At 50.9% G+C, this 14,506-nt stretch overlaps 1 protein-coding gene across 3 annotated transcripts in view; it reads right to left on the reverse strand.

The window, feature by feature from the left end:
* TTLL3 (tubulin tyrosine ligase like 3) overlaps nucleotides 1-12,734 on the reverse strand; it is a 30,476-nt gene extending 17,742 nt beyond the window's left edge. The window contains exons 1-9 of one of the 3 annotated variants that reach the window (XM_067043471.1): nucleotides 12,635-12,734; nucleotides 12,086-12,177; nucleotides 10,286-10,454; nucleotides 10,053-10,150; nucleotides 7,735-7,849; nucleotides 6,793-6,891; nucleotides 5,846-5,929; nucleotides 5,364-5,559; nucleotides 2,062-2,210 (exon numbers count right to left, since the gene is read on the reverse strand). In XM_067043471.1, coding sequence (XP_066899572.1) covers nucleotides 2,062-2,210; nucleotides 5,364-5,559; nucleotides 5,846-5,929; nucleotides 6,793-6,891; nucleotides 7,735-7,849; nucleotides 10,053-10,150; nucleotides 10,286-10,454; nucleotides 12,086-12,133 — 958 coding nt within the window. In that variant the 5' untranslated portion in view covers nucleotides 12,134-12,177; nucleotides 12,635-12,734. Of the gene's footprint in view, nucleotides 1-2,061; nucleotides 2,211-5,363; nucleotides 5,560-5,845; nucleotides 5,930-6,792; nucleotides 6,892-7,734; nucleotides 7,850-8,923; nucleotides 9,053-10,052; nucleotides 10,151-10,285; nucleotides 10,455-12,085; nucleotides 12,178-12,342 lie in introns of all 3 variants that reach the window. The other 2 variants (XM_059077649.2, XM_067043472.1) reach the window with 2 other exon arrangements.
* Nucleotides 12,735-14,506: the final 1,772 nt, after the last annotated feature.

The raw sequence follows: 14,506 nt of genomic DNA on the forward strand, positions 1-14,506 counted from the left end.
TGTCTGGCCCCTCAAACAGCCTGATTGCCCGCCAATGGCACAAAATAACTTGTGCTAGGCTCCCAAGCCAGATCCTTTCTCAAATGGCCAGAATGATCATTAAGATTCCCAATAACATGACGCCCTGTATAGCCAAAGACTGAGGCTGTTCATGACCTCTGACCCAGCAATTTCACTTTTAGGAATTTATCCTAAGGAAATAAATGGAAAGGCTACTATGATATCTGCACAGGATATTCATCACAGTGTTGCTTGTAATAGCAATTCATCAATCAATAATCAAATAAACAGAAAAAAAATGGTGGCCATCTAAATATCCGTCAGAAAAGGATTAGGTAAGACCATGAGAGTACATCTAAACAAGATTAGGCTATGCAGCTGTAAAACAGAATGAGGTAAGAAAGCACATCTGTACTTTTATATAAAATTCAAAAACAGGCAACACTAATCTATGGTGTTGTAAGTCAGAATAGGGGTTCCCATCGCGGGGGGTAGAGACCTGGAGATGGCACGGGAGGGGGCCCTCTAGGGTGCAGGCAGTGTTGTATTTCATGATCTGGGTGCTGTTTCCACCAGTGTGTTCACTATGTGACAATTCACTGAGTTGTATATTCACAATGCATACCCTTGTCAATGAAGTATATTGTATACATATTTCAATTAAGTTTTTCTAAAAATGGAGAGAAAATGTTGAAATACTTTGGGATTCACTGCATTATTCTCTCTGCTTTTGTGTATGTTTGAAAAGTGTCTGTAATAATAGGCTAAAAACAGGCGAGGAAGAAAAGCAGATCTAGATGTACTAAAATGGAGTGATCTCCAAGATCTACCGTTAAGAGAAAAGAAAGGTGCAAAAAATAAATGAGTAATACTCACTGATATGGAAAGATATGACAAATGAAAAAAGGAAGCTACCAAATAGTATGCTCTTATTTAAAATAAAATAAAACATGCACACACTATCCAGATGCATAGAAGAAAGTATAGAAAGAAACACATCACAAGGTGAATTGTAGTTATCTCAGTGAAATCAAGGGTGCCTTTGCTTCCTTCCACTTTTCTGTACTGTCTGATCTTTTTCAAAAAAAAAAAAAAACCAAATACGTATTTTCATACTTGGAAAAAACGAACAAAACTATTTCCAAGGTAGAAAAAGAAAAGACAATGATGCTGGTTTTGAAAAGACATCCCAACAGGAGTGTCCCATAGTGTGTGGAGCTGCGACAGCTTCACTTGGACATGAACAGATTCACCCAAGGGCAGGCAGTACATGGAGAGACCTGCTGCCAGAAGTCTGGTTTTTACATCTTGGAAGTCCTTAACCATCTTTTAAAGGCTGGGCTAATGCACCACCTCAGCTTGCTGGCTGCCCTGTTCAAATTCCATTCACGCTGAGCAGTCAGAATAACAGCTAAGAATAATAGCTGTTATTACACAGCAGGTACTCTGTAAAAGCACAGGATCTAAGCACTTTCCATATACGATTCTCGTGTAACCCTCTCAGGTAGGCATTACTGGCTTCATTTTAACAATGATGAAAATGAGGCATGGAAGAGGTTAACTAACCCGCCCCAGGCCTTATGGATGTTAGGAGGCAGAGCTGGGGTTTGAATCCAGGAAGTCTCGCTCCCAGCACCCTTACCCTTGACCCCTGTACTATACCCTCACAAGGATGCACTGGTCAAATATGAGAGCCCTTAGATGACAAGCAACTGCATGTGAGTATCACCAGACCTGCCTAAAGCATTAACCTAAACCCTCAGGGCAGGAGAGGAGGTGCTGGCATCATCATCACAGCAGCCAACACTGATGGGGTGGCTACTGTGCCAGGCACCATGCTGAGTGGTAGACGTACTGCCTCGTTTAATCCTCAACAGATGAGGGAACTGAGGTTAAGAGAAGTGATATAACTTGCTCAAGGTCACACAGCATAGAAGTAGCAGAGCCGGGATTCCAACCTAGGTAGTTTGGCTCCAACAGAACCAGTACTATTTAACTTCCCTGGCCTCTAGCTGGGGAGGGTGTAGGGTGCGGGTACAGGAAGCAGGGGCTGACCCCCACCTCGTCCACGGGACTTGGCTCCTGGCTTGACGATCCAGATGTTGCGATCTCCTTCCATGTCCATCTGGGGCATCACGGCCCGCAGCTGCTGCAGGAGGTCCTCACAGCGCTGGACCTGAGTGTCGAGGTACCTGAGTTCTGCCCCCTCGCTGTGGGGAGATGATGGGACTTGGGCAGGGCTGGGCCTGGGGCATCCTGGTGAACAAGGCAAGGGGAGACAAAAGCCCCCTGGCCATGGTCCAACCAGCTTTGCTCACACCATTCCCCTAGAGATCCAGATAGGTCTCTCCCAAACCTCCAGCCCCAGGCTCAGGCTGTCCCCCAAATCCACCCCGACCAGGGCACCGTCCCAGACTGCTGCAATGGGAGAGGATGGCGACATTCTACCAATTCCCCCCCCTCACTCCAACACTCCACCTTCTGCCACCTCCCTTTCTATTACGTCACAACTGCCTTGGATAGCATTTAATCATACCAGCATCAAATGATGAGGCACCCTATATGCCAGGCACTGTGCCAAGGGCTTTACCTATACTATCACTAATCCATCTCCAGGGAGATGTTACTGGTCCCATTTTAGAGAAGTACAAACTGAAGGTTGGAGAGTTAAGGGATTGGCCCAAGGCCACACACTGAGCAGCAGGATGCAAACTCCACTCTTCCTGATTCTTCCATCCACAGGTGCTCTTGGGGGTTTATTCCCCTCCTAATCAGAACCTAACACTGGTTGATAGGTGGGCCCCTTCCTAGTCTAATTCTTTTCTAGCACATCTGTATCACACACCTCCTTGATTTATTTCTCTTCCCAACACTTACCACCTGACACCCAGACTGATTTGGTTATTGCCTGTCTCCGCTCACTGGAACGTAAGCTTTATGAGAGCAGGAACATTTTTTGTAGTTGTTATTCTCTGTCGTGGTCCCAATCCCAAGCAGTACCCGGCACTTATTAGGCGCTCCCTGAAAGTCTGTTAACTGAATGACTGGTTGGAAAAGTAAGTCCTCTGGCAGGAGCTGGCCTCAGCAACTGGGCTGTACTGACAAGGGTTCATGGACAAAGAGGGACCTGTTCCCTACAGGACACAAAATGTCCTCAGCTAAACCAAGTCACAAAATACCCCAGATGGTAGCCTCATCCAAACTCTCCCATTTGTTTTCTTCTGAATGAATACAAAGGAAGCCTCCGTTAGATGGTAACATCTCTTCAACATCTTAGCCTCTTGAATGTCTCCGGCCACACAGAACGTCTCTCTCTTGTTGCTAAGGCAGGAGCAGCTGGGCAGTGCCAGGAATGGGGACAGTCAGACAGAGGGGGCTTGGCAAGGCCTCTTATTCACACGTCAGCCCTGGCTCTTCTGTTTCCACAAGGTTTGCTGGAAACTTGTCTGTGGCCGTGGCGTAAAGAATCTGAGGAGCAAATCTGTGATTTGGCCCAGGAAAGAGTCACATGGTGGTGGCCGGGGCATGTGCAACTTGAAAAAGTGTATTCAACATGACAATATGGGGCTTCCCTGGTGGCGCAGTGGTTGAGAGTCCGCCTGCCAATGCAGGGGACGCGGGTTCGTGCCCCGGCCCGGGAAGATCCCACGTGCCGCGGAGCGGCTGGGCCCGTGAGCCGTGGCCGCTGAGCCTGCGCGTCCGGAGCCTGTGCTCCGCAACGGGAGAGGCTGCAGCAGTGAGAGGCCCGCGTACCGCAAAAAAACAAAACAAAACAAAAACACATGACAATATGATTTTATATTTAGCAAAAAAAACCCCAGTGTTCTGTGGAAAGTGAACCTTGATAAAAGCCTGGTTGGTGGGGGGAGCAGGGGGAAAAAAGAAAAAGCCTGGTTGGTGCGTCATGGATTTGTTTTTTAAAAAGTTGAGGAGCAGTGGTAAATACTGAATAAATTAATAAAAGCTAATGATCTGTACTGAACAATTCAAGGCAATGTTATATGATGTAATATTTTATGTAATGCTGACTTTTGAGAGGTTCCTCCAGCCCCCAACTTGCCCCACATCCAGAAACGCAGAGGACTGACATTCTTTCCGCCTACTGTTCTAACTCAGTCCTGATAATTCTTAATTTAAGAAGGGCGGCTTCACGTTTTCTGGCAGGTGAGGGGAAAGTATGGGGTCACCTAGTTTTTGTTTCCCAATGTTTAAAAAAAAAGATACAAATGAATTATTCTTCAATGATGTGGGTATGCTTGGCAAGTCATTCGTCCAACGTTCATTTATTTAGTTCTTCAGTCTCCCCTATGAATCATTAAATCTGTCTGTTCCTTTCTAATCTAACACCGTGCCAGCCGAGGCCCTTGGCACTCCCCCCAGCTTACTGCTGTGTGCCCCTGAGGGCAGGGACTTCGTTTCATTTCTGGAGCCTGGTACAACTCCTGGCACATAGGAGGGGCTCGGCAAATGCTGAGTGTCCTCCTGCCTTCAGGGCCCTCCTCTGTCCAGTCTCTCCCACACACTCTGTTCAACGGAGTCTCCCTACAACAGCTCCAGGTCCATCTCAATACTCCTTTGCTCTGCTCAAGAACCTTTTCCCGGAGGGTGTTCTGCAAACGCAACCACTCAGGATGCTCGGGGCCGGGGGCTGGGGTCACATAAGTACAGGATAAACTGTACACTCTGTCTCTCTTGGAGGTTTATACCACCAATAGGTTCTGAAAAGTCCTGCATCAAGGAAACCTATTTTAACTAACTTTGTTCAACCCAGTGTTTTCCAGATGTGATGGACCACAAAAGCCCTTTTTTCATAAACTCTATTTACAGTCTGTAGTGCTAGCATCCTGTGTTATATACACTTTGGGAAACGTTGACCTGCAGGATAAAATCTAAATGACTTGATAGAGTCTTACTTTGTGAGTGAATATTATGAGTCAGTGCTCAGAACATCACACAAATTATCCTGTCTAATCCTACCTTTCAGGCAGACACTATTTTTAAACCACTTTTACATTTGAGAAAAGCCAAGCTCAAAAAAGATTAGTGATGTTCCCAAGGTCACAGAGCTTGGAAGCAGCAAAGGCAGACTCAGCTCTATCTGATAGCACAGCCATGATCTTAGTCACCGTGCTGTGTCAAGATCTGAGAAGAGCAGTTGGGACCCTATCCTGAAGACAGTGGGAGCTCTTGAGGGCTCTGAGGAGGAGAATAGTAGGGTGACCGAAACGGGGAGGCCTGGAGAAAGATGGGGGCAGCACTCGACAGAGAAGGTCTGTCCCTGAGCATCAGCGCAGAACACGGAAGCTGCCCAAGAGTAAGGAGCACCTGCCATGCCCCGTGGCCAGGGCTGCAGAGGTACTCACTGGACCACTTGATAGTAGCGCTGGAGGAAGAGGGACCAGCCCTCAGGGTTCAGGTAGAGTGGAGCCTCCACGTCCTTGTCAATGTCCACGTGGGCCACGTTGTTAAGGTGCTCCTCGCAGGCGCACAGAGCCTCTTCCACAAACTCTGGGGACACCGTCACCGGCTTTTTCTCCTGTTTCTTGGGCTGCTTGTCTCCTGTAGAGACAGGGAGGGGGCTGTCACTATCCCATATGCCATGGCACCCACTGCCCCAAGGCCTGTCACTTACCTGAGACTTCACCCTAAATACACCTGAGGCCCAGCACACACCTGCATCCCCTACTGCCCTGGGACCTATCACTCACCTGGGGCTTTTGTTCTAAATTCACCTGCGGCCCCAGGGCTCACCCTTGGCCCCCGGTGTCCCAGGACCTATCACTCATTTGAGGCTCCACCCTTAATGTCCCCGAAGCATCTCAGCACCTATAACCCCAGCACACACCTGCAGCCGCTCTGTGCTTGGGAGTTCTGACACACCTGAGGCCCTTGTGCCCATGGTCCTGACACATGACAGTCTTCTTTGCACCTGACACACCCAAGAGACAGCAATTGGGCAGTCAGCCTCTGGAAGAGCCAGGGATTTTCCTCCTCCCAGTAGAGCTGCCCCTCACTTCTTCGAATCCCTGGCTGATGAGACCCTGGGTTACAGGATGGAGGCTGTGAGGTAGGAGCTAAGTCCAGAGAGGGAAAAGGCAAGCAGTGGGTTGAGCCAGCAGGCAGTGAGGGACTCTCTGTGTCCCCCTTCACAGGGCACAAGGAGTCCTCAGACCACGTGAAACTACACGGTTTCACAGCTTCCTCTCCTCACAGACCTGAGCTCCCCACAGGGCAGGGATGGACCACATCCTCTTAGTCTGTCCTCTCTAGAGTGCTTGGCCACATGCCAGGCCCATGGGAGGGCTGAATGAGGCAGTGGGTCAATTAACAAATGTATAGGAAGACACTTGGGTAGGTGGTTGGGACAGAAAAACGATGAGTGGATGGGCCGGAGGACAGATAGGTGGTGGATGGCTGGATGGAAAAGAGGTAAATGGATGGGGAGACAAGGACAGATAGGTAGATAGGTAGGAAGGTGGAGTGGCTAGATGGATAGGAAGAGAGGAGCTGAGAGAAGTAGGTGAATGAACAGAACGACAGTGGGGGCAAAGATGAATGGATGGATAAATGGGTAGGTGCATGAGTTGGGTGGGTGAGTAGGTAGGCAGATGGACGGACAAAGGGTGGACAGATGGGTGGGTGAATGTACGGATGGGTTGGTAGGAAAGGGTGGTGGACGGGCAGATGGATGAGAAAAATACAAAGACAGATGCGTGGATGAACAGGTGGATGGATGTGTGGCTGGGTGGGAAGATAAGCAACTTGGGGGGTGGAGGTAACCACAGTACTTACCTGGGGCCTCTTCCTCTTTTGCTTGGATAGAGTATGACTTCCATCCTGACTTTACCACCAGCTTGAGAACGTTGCGGGCAGCTGTCAGCCAGAAGTCCTCTGCTCCCAGGGCAGGGGATACCCTGCTCAGTCTCTAGGCTCCAGGCCTGTTCTAGTTCTGGAACCTGATCATGACCTGCCCCATTTTGGATCTGGAACCTGACTACTGTTTCTGACTCTAGAACCCAGATTAGAACCTGGCTTCTGTTTCAACTGTAGAACCAGACCCAGAACCTCACCTGACTTGGCTCATATTCTATCTTCAGAATCATGCCTGGATCTGCTGTCTGAGTTCTCTCTTCTGTTCCTGATCCACTTTTTTTTTTTTTTTGGTGATTTTTAAAAAATTTTATTTTAAAATTGATGTATAGTTGATTTACAATGTCCTGATCCACTTTTGATACTTATCTAGGCTGAGAACCACACCTTGGCCCAAAATCTATATCAGATTTGGAGACTAATTTAAACCTAGCATCTAATCTGGATCCAAATTCAAATTCTGACCTGAATTTAGAGCATGTGCTGGAGTTGGAGCCTATTCTGCCTGAGAATCCCAAAGTCTAGAGCCTTTTCTAGATTTGGAACCCAGTCTAACCAGTGGAATCTGACACAAGGTTGGAACTTATTCTGGATTCCAAACTCAACCAAGCGACCAACTTTTAGAACCTGCTCTAGAAAATAAGATAAGCTACATCAGCTCTTCTGGAGGTTTGGGTTGACCAAGGTAGGAGGCTCATTAAGGGAGGCACATTAGGGAAAGATAAGGATTGGGGATGGAGAAGGATATCTGCTGGGGTAGATGAGGGCATGAGGAGAGAGGCCCTTTGCTCTCCAACACCAGCCAGGGCTTTAGCTCTCATCCTTCGGCTTGAGGGTCCAGGCATGGGGCTGGCATCTCCTTACCTATGAAGGCCTTTTTGTCATCCTCAGCCCCCAGGCGGTAGCAGCGCGGGAAGAAGGAGTCGGCATCGGCCTCGTCAAACCACGGCAAATTCCGGAGATTGAGACACAGACCCACCTATGGAGTTAGCTGCTGAGGGGGCAGAGTGGGACTGGCCCAGAGGGCCTCCAAGGGCCCCCACACTTGGCACACACCCAGACAACTCAAGGGGACCCTGCTTGGACGTGCTCAGAGCCTCTGCCCCGCTTGCTAGGCTTGCCCCGCTCATGTCCACCTCCTCGTGTTGCCCATGTGGTTCCTCCGCCGAGTACGCCCCACATCCTTCCTATCCACTCTTTCACAACCTTAAATACCTGCCTTCTCTAGGAATCCTCCCAGTCCACACTAATAATACACTAGCAGGTTTCAGTTATAACACCTATCATTCTTGCCACAACCCTAGAAGATAGGTCTTACTGGTATTCTCATTTAAAGATGAGGAACCTGGGCTTCCCTGGTGGCGCAGTGGTTGTGGTTAAGAATCCACCTGCCAATGCAGGGGACACGTGTTCAATCACTGGTCTGGGAAGATCCCACATGCCGTGGAGCAACTAAGCCCGTGCGCCACGACTACTGAGCCTGCGCTCTAGAGCCCGCGAGCCACAACTACTGAAGCCCGTGCGCCTAGAACCTCTGTTCCACAATGACAGAAGTCACCGCAATGAGAAGCCCACGCGCCGCAACGAAGAATAGGCCCCGCTCGCGGCAACTAGAGAAAGCCCCCGTGCAGCAACAAAGACGCAAAGCAGCCAAAAATAAATAAATTTAAAAAAAAAAAAAAAAAAGATGAGGGACTTGAGGCTCAGAGAGGTGAAGTCACTTGTTAATAAACCCAGCTAAGATACAATGGATCCATCAGCCAGATATGCTCTGCTTGGAGAGAAGGGCCCTCCTGCTCACGATCACCGGACGTGGTGTTTGTTCTGTCTCCAGATCCCATTTGGATCCTGAAGTCTATTTTAGGCATCACGTCTACATGTGCCAGACATGTTGCAGGGGTTGGATTTGAACCCAGGCGTGTCCGAATCCCACTGAGTCATGTACTTCCCCATCTCCTGAGGACTCTTACTGGCGAGGAGAACAGGGAGTGGGGTTGCCGGCCCAAGGGCGGGGGGGTTAGAAGCTGCCATGCCCGTGCCCTGGAGAGCCCACCTTTGTGGTAAAGGAGCCCGCCCGGGCATAGTGATTTATCATTTGATCCTTGGAGAGGAAGCGACAGTCCAGCACGTCCCGCCGAGTGGTCCAAATGAAGTAGGGGATCTCGTTCCGAACCATGCGCGACTGCAGGGAGGGGAGGAGACAGGGGAGGCTAATGTGGGCAGCACAAGGCCCGGGGAGGCTTCTCCCCTCCCTGCTGAGCAAGGTGGGTGAATGGAAGGAGAGGATGCTACCAAGGGGGCCTCTAGCCCACACCGCCATCTTTGTGTACGTTAAGAAAAGACATCTCTTCCTCCGGGGCACACAGCAGGTGAGCAGAGAGCAGGTGGGCTCGCAGCCCCTCTGGCCAGGTGCCCCTAGGCAGTGACTTAGCTCCACAACTGAACGCCACACCTTGTTCTGGCTCTTGGCCATCAGTGACTTGCTCTGTGGCATGACTGTGACTCCAAGCTGATGGGCACACAGCATGTGACAAAGGCTCTATCATGGGCTCCACCTCTCTCCGCCCTTCCTGCAACTCTGGGAGGTAGGATTATTGATAACCTGTAACACCATGTGCCAGGCCCCGTTCTAAGCTTGCCATGTCAACTCATTTAATCCTTACCACGACCCTATGAGGTAGGTGCTATCGTTATCCCCCATTTCACAGATGAGGGAACTGAGGCACAGGGGCTTGTCCAAGGGCTCACAAGGTTGAGCCATATGGAAGTGGCATCCTCAACCTCACCTGACAGACCAAAATGGCAGTTCGGTCTAGTTCAGCTCAGTAAGTGGTGGTGCCAAGATTGAAAGCCAAGTGTCCCCATCTCAGCGCACACACACCCTCCCCAACATCGTATCAGCCTCTTTCAAAACGTTTTAAGCCCTTCCTGCTAGCCTTCCCTTGCTGGGGACGGGGGAAGATGAACTATGGGGTTTTTATTTGGAAGGGGCAATTACCAGCCTTGTCTGTGTCCCTCGCCACTCCGCTGGCCTACTTAGGCTTTAGAGAACCAATCAGTTTTTACCACAGATAGGGAAACTGAGGCCCAGAGAAGGAAAGGACTGGTCTGGGGTCACCCAGCTGGACTCTAGTGCTCTCCCTCAAATGAAGCATACCCTGTCCAGCCCCCTGGGCCCTCACCATCAGAGCATGTGTCCCATGCAGGTCATCAAATTCCAGTAAATCATCAAATTGGAACAGCTGTGGTGGCCGGAATGCCTCATCCTCATCTTCGTCCTCTGTGGATGCAGAGCCCAGGCCTGGTAAGGCCCCTGTCCCCACCCCACAGGCCCATATCACAGCCTCAACCCTGGGACCGCGGGAGCCAAAGGGATGGGACTCAGGAAGTTCGGGGAAAGGGAGGGATTGCTCACCATCCTCAGTGGCGTCACTGTCACCCACGACTGAGCTATCCAGATCCTTGTGTGGTAGTGACAGCGTGGTACCCAAGTGATGGATCATCTTCTTCTCCACCCAGCCCCTCTGGCGCAAAAGGCACCGGATCACAGGGTAGCGGCCTTGGATCATGAAAATTTTCTTCTGCTGCAAGGTGACAGAAGAATGCTTGTTCAGTAAGTATAGCCTAAGTGCCAGCCACAGGGGATATAATGGTGAACCAGACAGCTATGGTCTCTGCCTTCAGGAAATTTTTATATTCCAGTAGAAGAGACAGGCTATAAATAAATAGAAAAATAATCTGCACAGTAATCATCGTAAGAGTAACTATATTTATTTGCTAATATTTATTGAGCACCTACTATGTGTTAAGCATTTATATACATTACTAACAATAGTATGTATTTTTAATAGATACTATTATCAGCACTTAACTGGTTATGAAACAGAGACACAGAGAGACTGAGTAGCTTGGCAACACAGTGGTTAAGTGAAAGAGTAGGAATTTACATCCAGGCTGGCTAGCTTGAGAAACTGGATCTTAATGGGGACCCAGAGAAACAGTCAGGGGAGGCCGAGAAGGAGCCAGGAATGTGCAGAGCCGGGCAAATGGCAGTTCAGGCAGAGGGGGGAAAGCATGTGCAAAGGTCCTGAGGCTGGAGAGGTTGGGAGGAACTGGAAGGAAGCCAGGTTGAATGGAGTGTGGAAAACGAGTGGGAGACCTCCTGAGAGGTAGGAGTAGACTGTGGAATGTCCTGCAAGCCTTGGAACGAACTTGAATTTTATATTAAGAATAGCGTGAAGCAATAAAGCGAAGGGAGGGAGTGACATAGTTGGAGGCTGTAAGTGTGGCTTGCTGGCTTGCTTTCGTACGGAAAACATGGAGGGGACAAGGATGGAAGCAGGGAGATGAGTCAGAAGGCTGTTGTGGTTTCTGCAGGTTCCTACAGTGGAGATGGATGGGAACCAGGCAACAGAGTTGAGATTCGTTTTGGAAATAGGGACTAGTTTTGCTGATGGGATTAGATGTGTGGCTGAGGGAACAGAAAGATCAGATTTCTGGCTTGAACAACCGGGAGATGGAGAAGACCAGAGAGTAAGGAGGAGAACAGGTTGGGGCAGGAAAATCAAGAGTATGGTTTGGGACATGGGTCTGAAATGCTCTGATGTTCCCTGGGTGGAGATGTCAAGTGGGGGGGTTGGATCTCTGGAGCGTGCAGTTAGAGGACAGGCTGTGCTGGAAAGGGCATAGGAGAGGGCACAGCACACTGACTGGACTCACGGCCAAGGAGACAGGCGTGGAGAGGGACCCAGGGAACCAGGAGTGTCCCAAGAAGTCTTCAAAGGCAACTGAAAAGTAGCTGCCAGGGAGGGAGAAAGGAGAACTAGGAGTGTGCAGACAGCCAAAAGGGAAGGTATGTGTGCGGGGTCGGTGCCTAAGGTGCCAAACCAAGGTCAGGACAGAAAAGGGACTGACTGCTGGATATGGCTCCTTGGAGGTCACCAGTGACCTCTGACTAGAGTGGTTCCCGATGGGAGTGGGGAAGGGCAGGGAACCAGAGTGGTGGGAGCTGAGGAGTGAATCCCAGGTAAAGTAGACAATTCTGCCAAGAAGTCTGGCTGTGAACGGGGTATTGAAAAACGAGGAAGTATTTGAAGATGGGTGTGGGATCATGGATTTTTTTCTTGTACGTTTTCTAAGGATGGGAGAAAATAGTGCAGGGAGGCAGGATGAGCCACTCTCCAGGCCCTTTCTAGACCCCCAAGCTCCCTCCCACCTTGATAGCTCTCTCCACGTGGATCTTGGCGTTTCTGAGCCGGCCCATGTGTTGAGACGCCTTGGAGAATCCTCGCCAAAGGACAAGAGAACCTGCAGAAAAATGCGCAGTGGGGCTGGGGTAGGCACCCCTTCTCTCTCTCCACACGGATGTACATCCTCTACAGCTCTTCTCCGGATCCCCACGTCCGCCCCCAGTCTTCTGGTTCTGGCCCCAACCGCCTCGGGCCAGGAGGGGCGGGCCGCAAGGGGCCTCACCGTCCTGCGGCGGGGCGTCCTCCTGGGCCGGGGTGGGCGAGGGCCCAGAGGGGGCGGGGATCAGCGGCTCCCTGGGCGTGGCTGCCGTGGGCCGAGGACTCGAGGTCGCAGCCTAGGCGGCACGCCGAGGCTGGGCTGCCGGCCCAGCGTTGGCCGCCTGCCGGAGCCTCCTCTGGAAGCCGGAACTCGGAGTGGCGCGCCCAAAGCCATGGGGCGGGGGGGGCTGGTGCGGGGCTCGGGCGGCAGCGGCTTTCGCGGCCAGCTGCACACGGGACCTGCGTCCTGGCGGTACCTGGCGGTGGAGCCGCGGGGTGCAGCCCCCAGCTCCCCCGCCCTCAGGAGCCGCGCCGCGCCGGGGCCGTGCATGCGCTCCTCGCTGCGCGCGCGTTCCCAGGGCCCCAGGGTCCGCCTTTCCTCCGCGCGCAGCCACATCTCGCGGGAGAGCCCTTCCATGCCCGAGCTGGGCCCTCCGTTGAGGCCCCGCCCTCTGTTCTCTGTCGCCTTAGAAACCGTTCACCCAGCACAATCAGGCCTCGGGTGGCGGGTTCGGCCGGACTACTTCCAGCAGACCAAACTCCGAGCCTCACCTGCCCCAGACCCTTAATGAACAGGGCGCTGGAGTTGGAAGCGCAGAGCACTGGTCCGCCAGTTTCTAACAAGAGTCCTGATTCTTTATCCAGCGCTTCCTGGGGCTTCAGTTATTCCGCAATATTCATAAGGGACCACATGCTAGGTGGTGAGCTAGATGCTGGGGACCGGAAGAACCTAGAGATGGTCCCTGATTTCACGGAGCTTATAGCCAAGTGAAGGGAAAAAAAACAAAAAGCAAGCAACAAAGGAATAAAACAGGGGTAGGTATGATAAGGGAAATGAACAAGCAATGAACTAGGAACGTGGCACACTTCATATAAGGTGATCAAGGATGTCCTCTCTGAAGAGGTGACATTTAAGCTGAAGCCTAACAGAATGCAAAGGTGTTGAGGAATTCGCCAGGGGAGGAATAGCATTCCAGGGAGAGGAAAGTCTCAGCAACAGCCCTGAGAGAGTAAGAACCTTCCTGGGGAACTAAAAGGAAGCCAGTGTCCCGGTGAGACCTGTTCAGATATGCAGGACCTGGCAGATGGAGCTAGGGTAAGGTCCTTGGGGGTAGATTTGAAAGCCAGGGCAGTATTATGGGGAAAATAATGAAGTGCAGAACACACCCCGCCCCCACCCCCCAAAAAAAACCCCCTCAGAAATAAAGTATCATTGTTTGAGTCGACTGCAGAAAAAAAGTTATGCAACACCCTTCAAGACAAGACTGTAAGCAACCTTTTTGGAAGCAGTAGGAAAGTGTTAACCTCAAATGTCACAGGTGAGATAAATAAGGCTCCAAGACGTTAAATAATCTGCCTTAAATCGCACAGCAGAGGCAGCACTGGAACCCAGCTCTGACTCCAGAGCCCCACTCTGAAACAGAAATGCTATTAAACACAAGTCCATGTCATCACTCAGAAGGGTTGCCTATCAGTTGCCTATCAAATGGACAGCGTGCGAGGCAAACTCTAGCAATGCCCACTCAAGCAAAGTCCATGCACCCAGCTTTGTTAGTCACTGGTAGATCTGCTCATACAGTGACGGTGGGGCCTCCACGGCGCCGTCCAGACAACCCTAACCACTGAAATCACCCTTCCCAACCCTGTGGCTGGTGACTGGGCTTCCCAAAAGGTATGCCGTCAGGAGAGGACCGGCTGATTGGCAACCATCCAGTCTGTACTCACCAGCCAGCAAATTTGGTTTTAGGGGCTCTGAACCCTGGGAGACGGATCTGTGCCAAATCAGAGTTCTGGCTGGCTCACCCAGGCAATGCTGTCCTGTGAGGGCTGAGTGAGCAGCTACCACACTCTAGTGGACATCCACCTTCACCGTGATCACCTTCACGAGAGCAACATTCACTGCAAAGCTAGGATACAGCCATATGCCCCAGAGAAGGGCACACCTAATTCTGCAAGGCAGGAGAGGGAGAGTCACAGAGGTAATGTCATAAAGGGGATGATAGCTGTCCAAGCCGCCCCCACCCCCAGCCCCTCCATCCTTTCTTTAACAGTACCTTGTCCTGTTTCAAGAGACCCCTTTTGGCCACATGGAAGAAACTTCTGAAAACTCAGCTCAAAAAGCCAACCCT

The sequence above is a fragment of the Kogia breviceps genome, chromosome 10, assembly GCF_026419965.1.
Source record: "Kogia breviceps isolate mKogBre1 chromosome 10, mKogBre1 haplotype 1, whole genome shotgun sequence".
NCBI lineage: Eukaryota > Metazoa > Chordata > Mammalia > Artiodactyla > Physeteridae > Kogia > Kogia breviceps.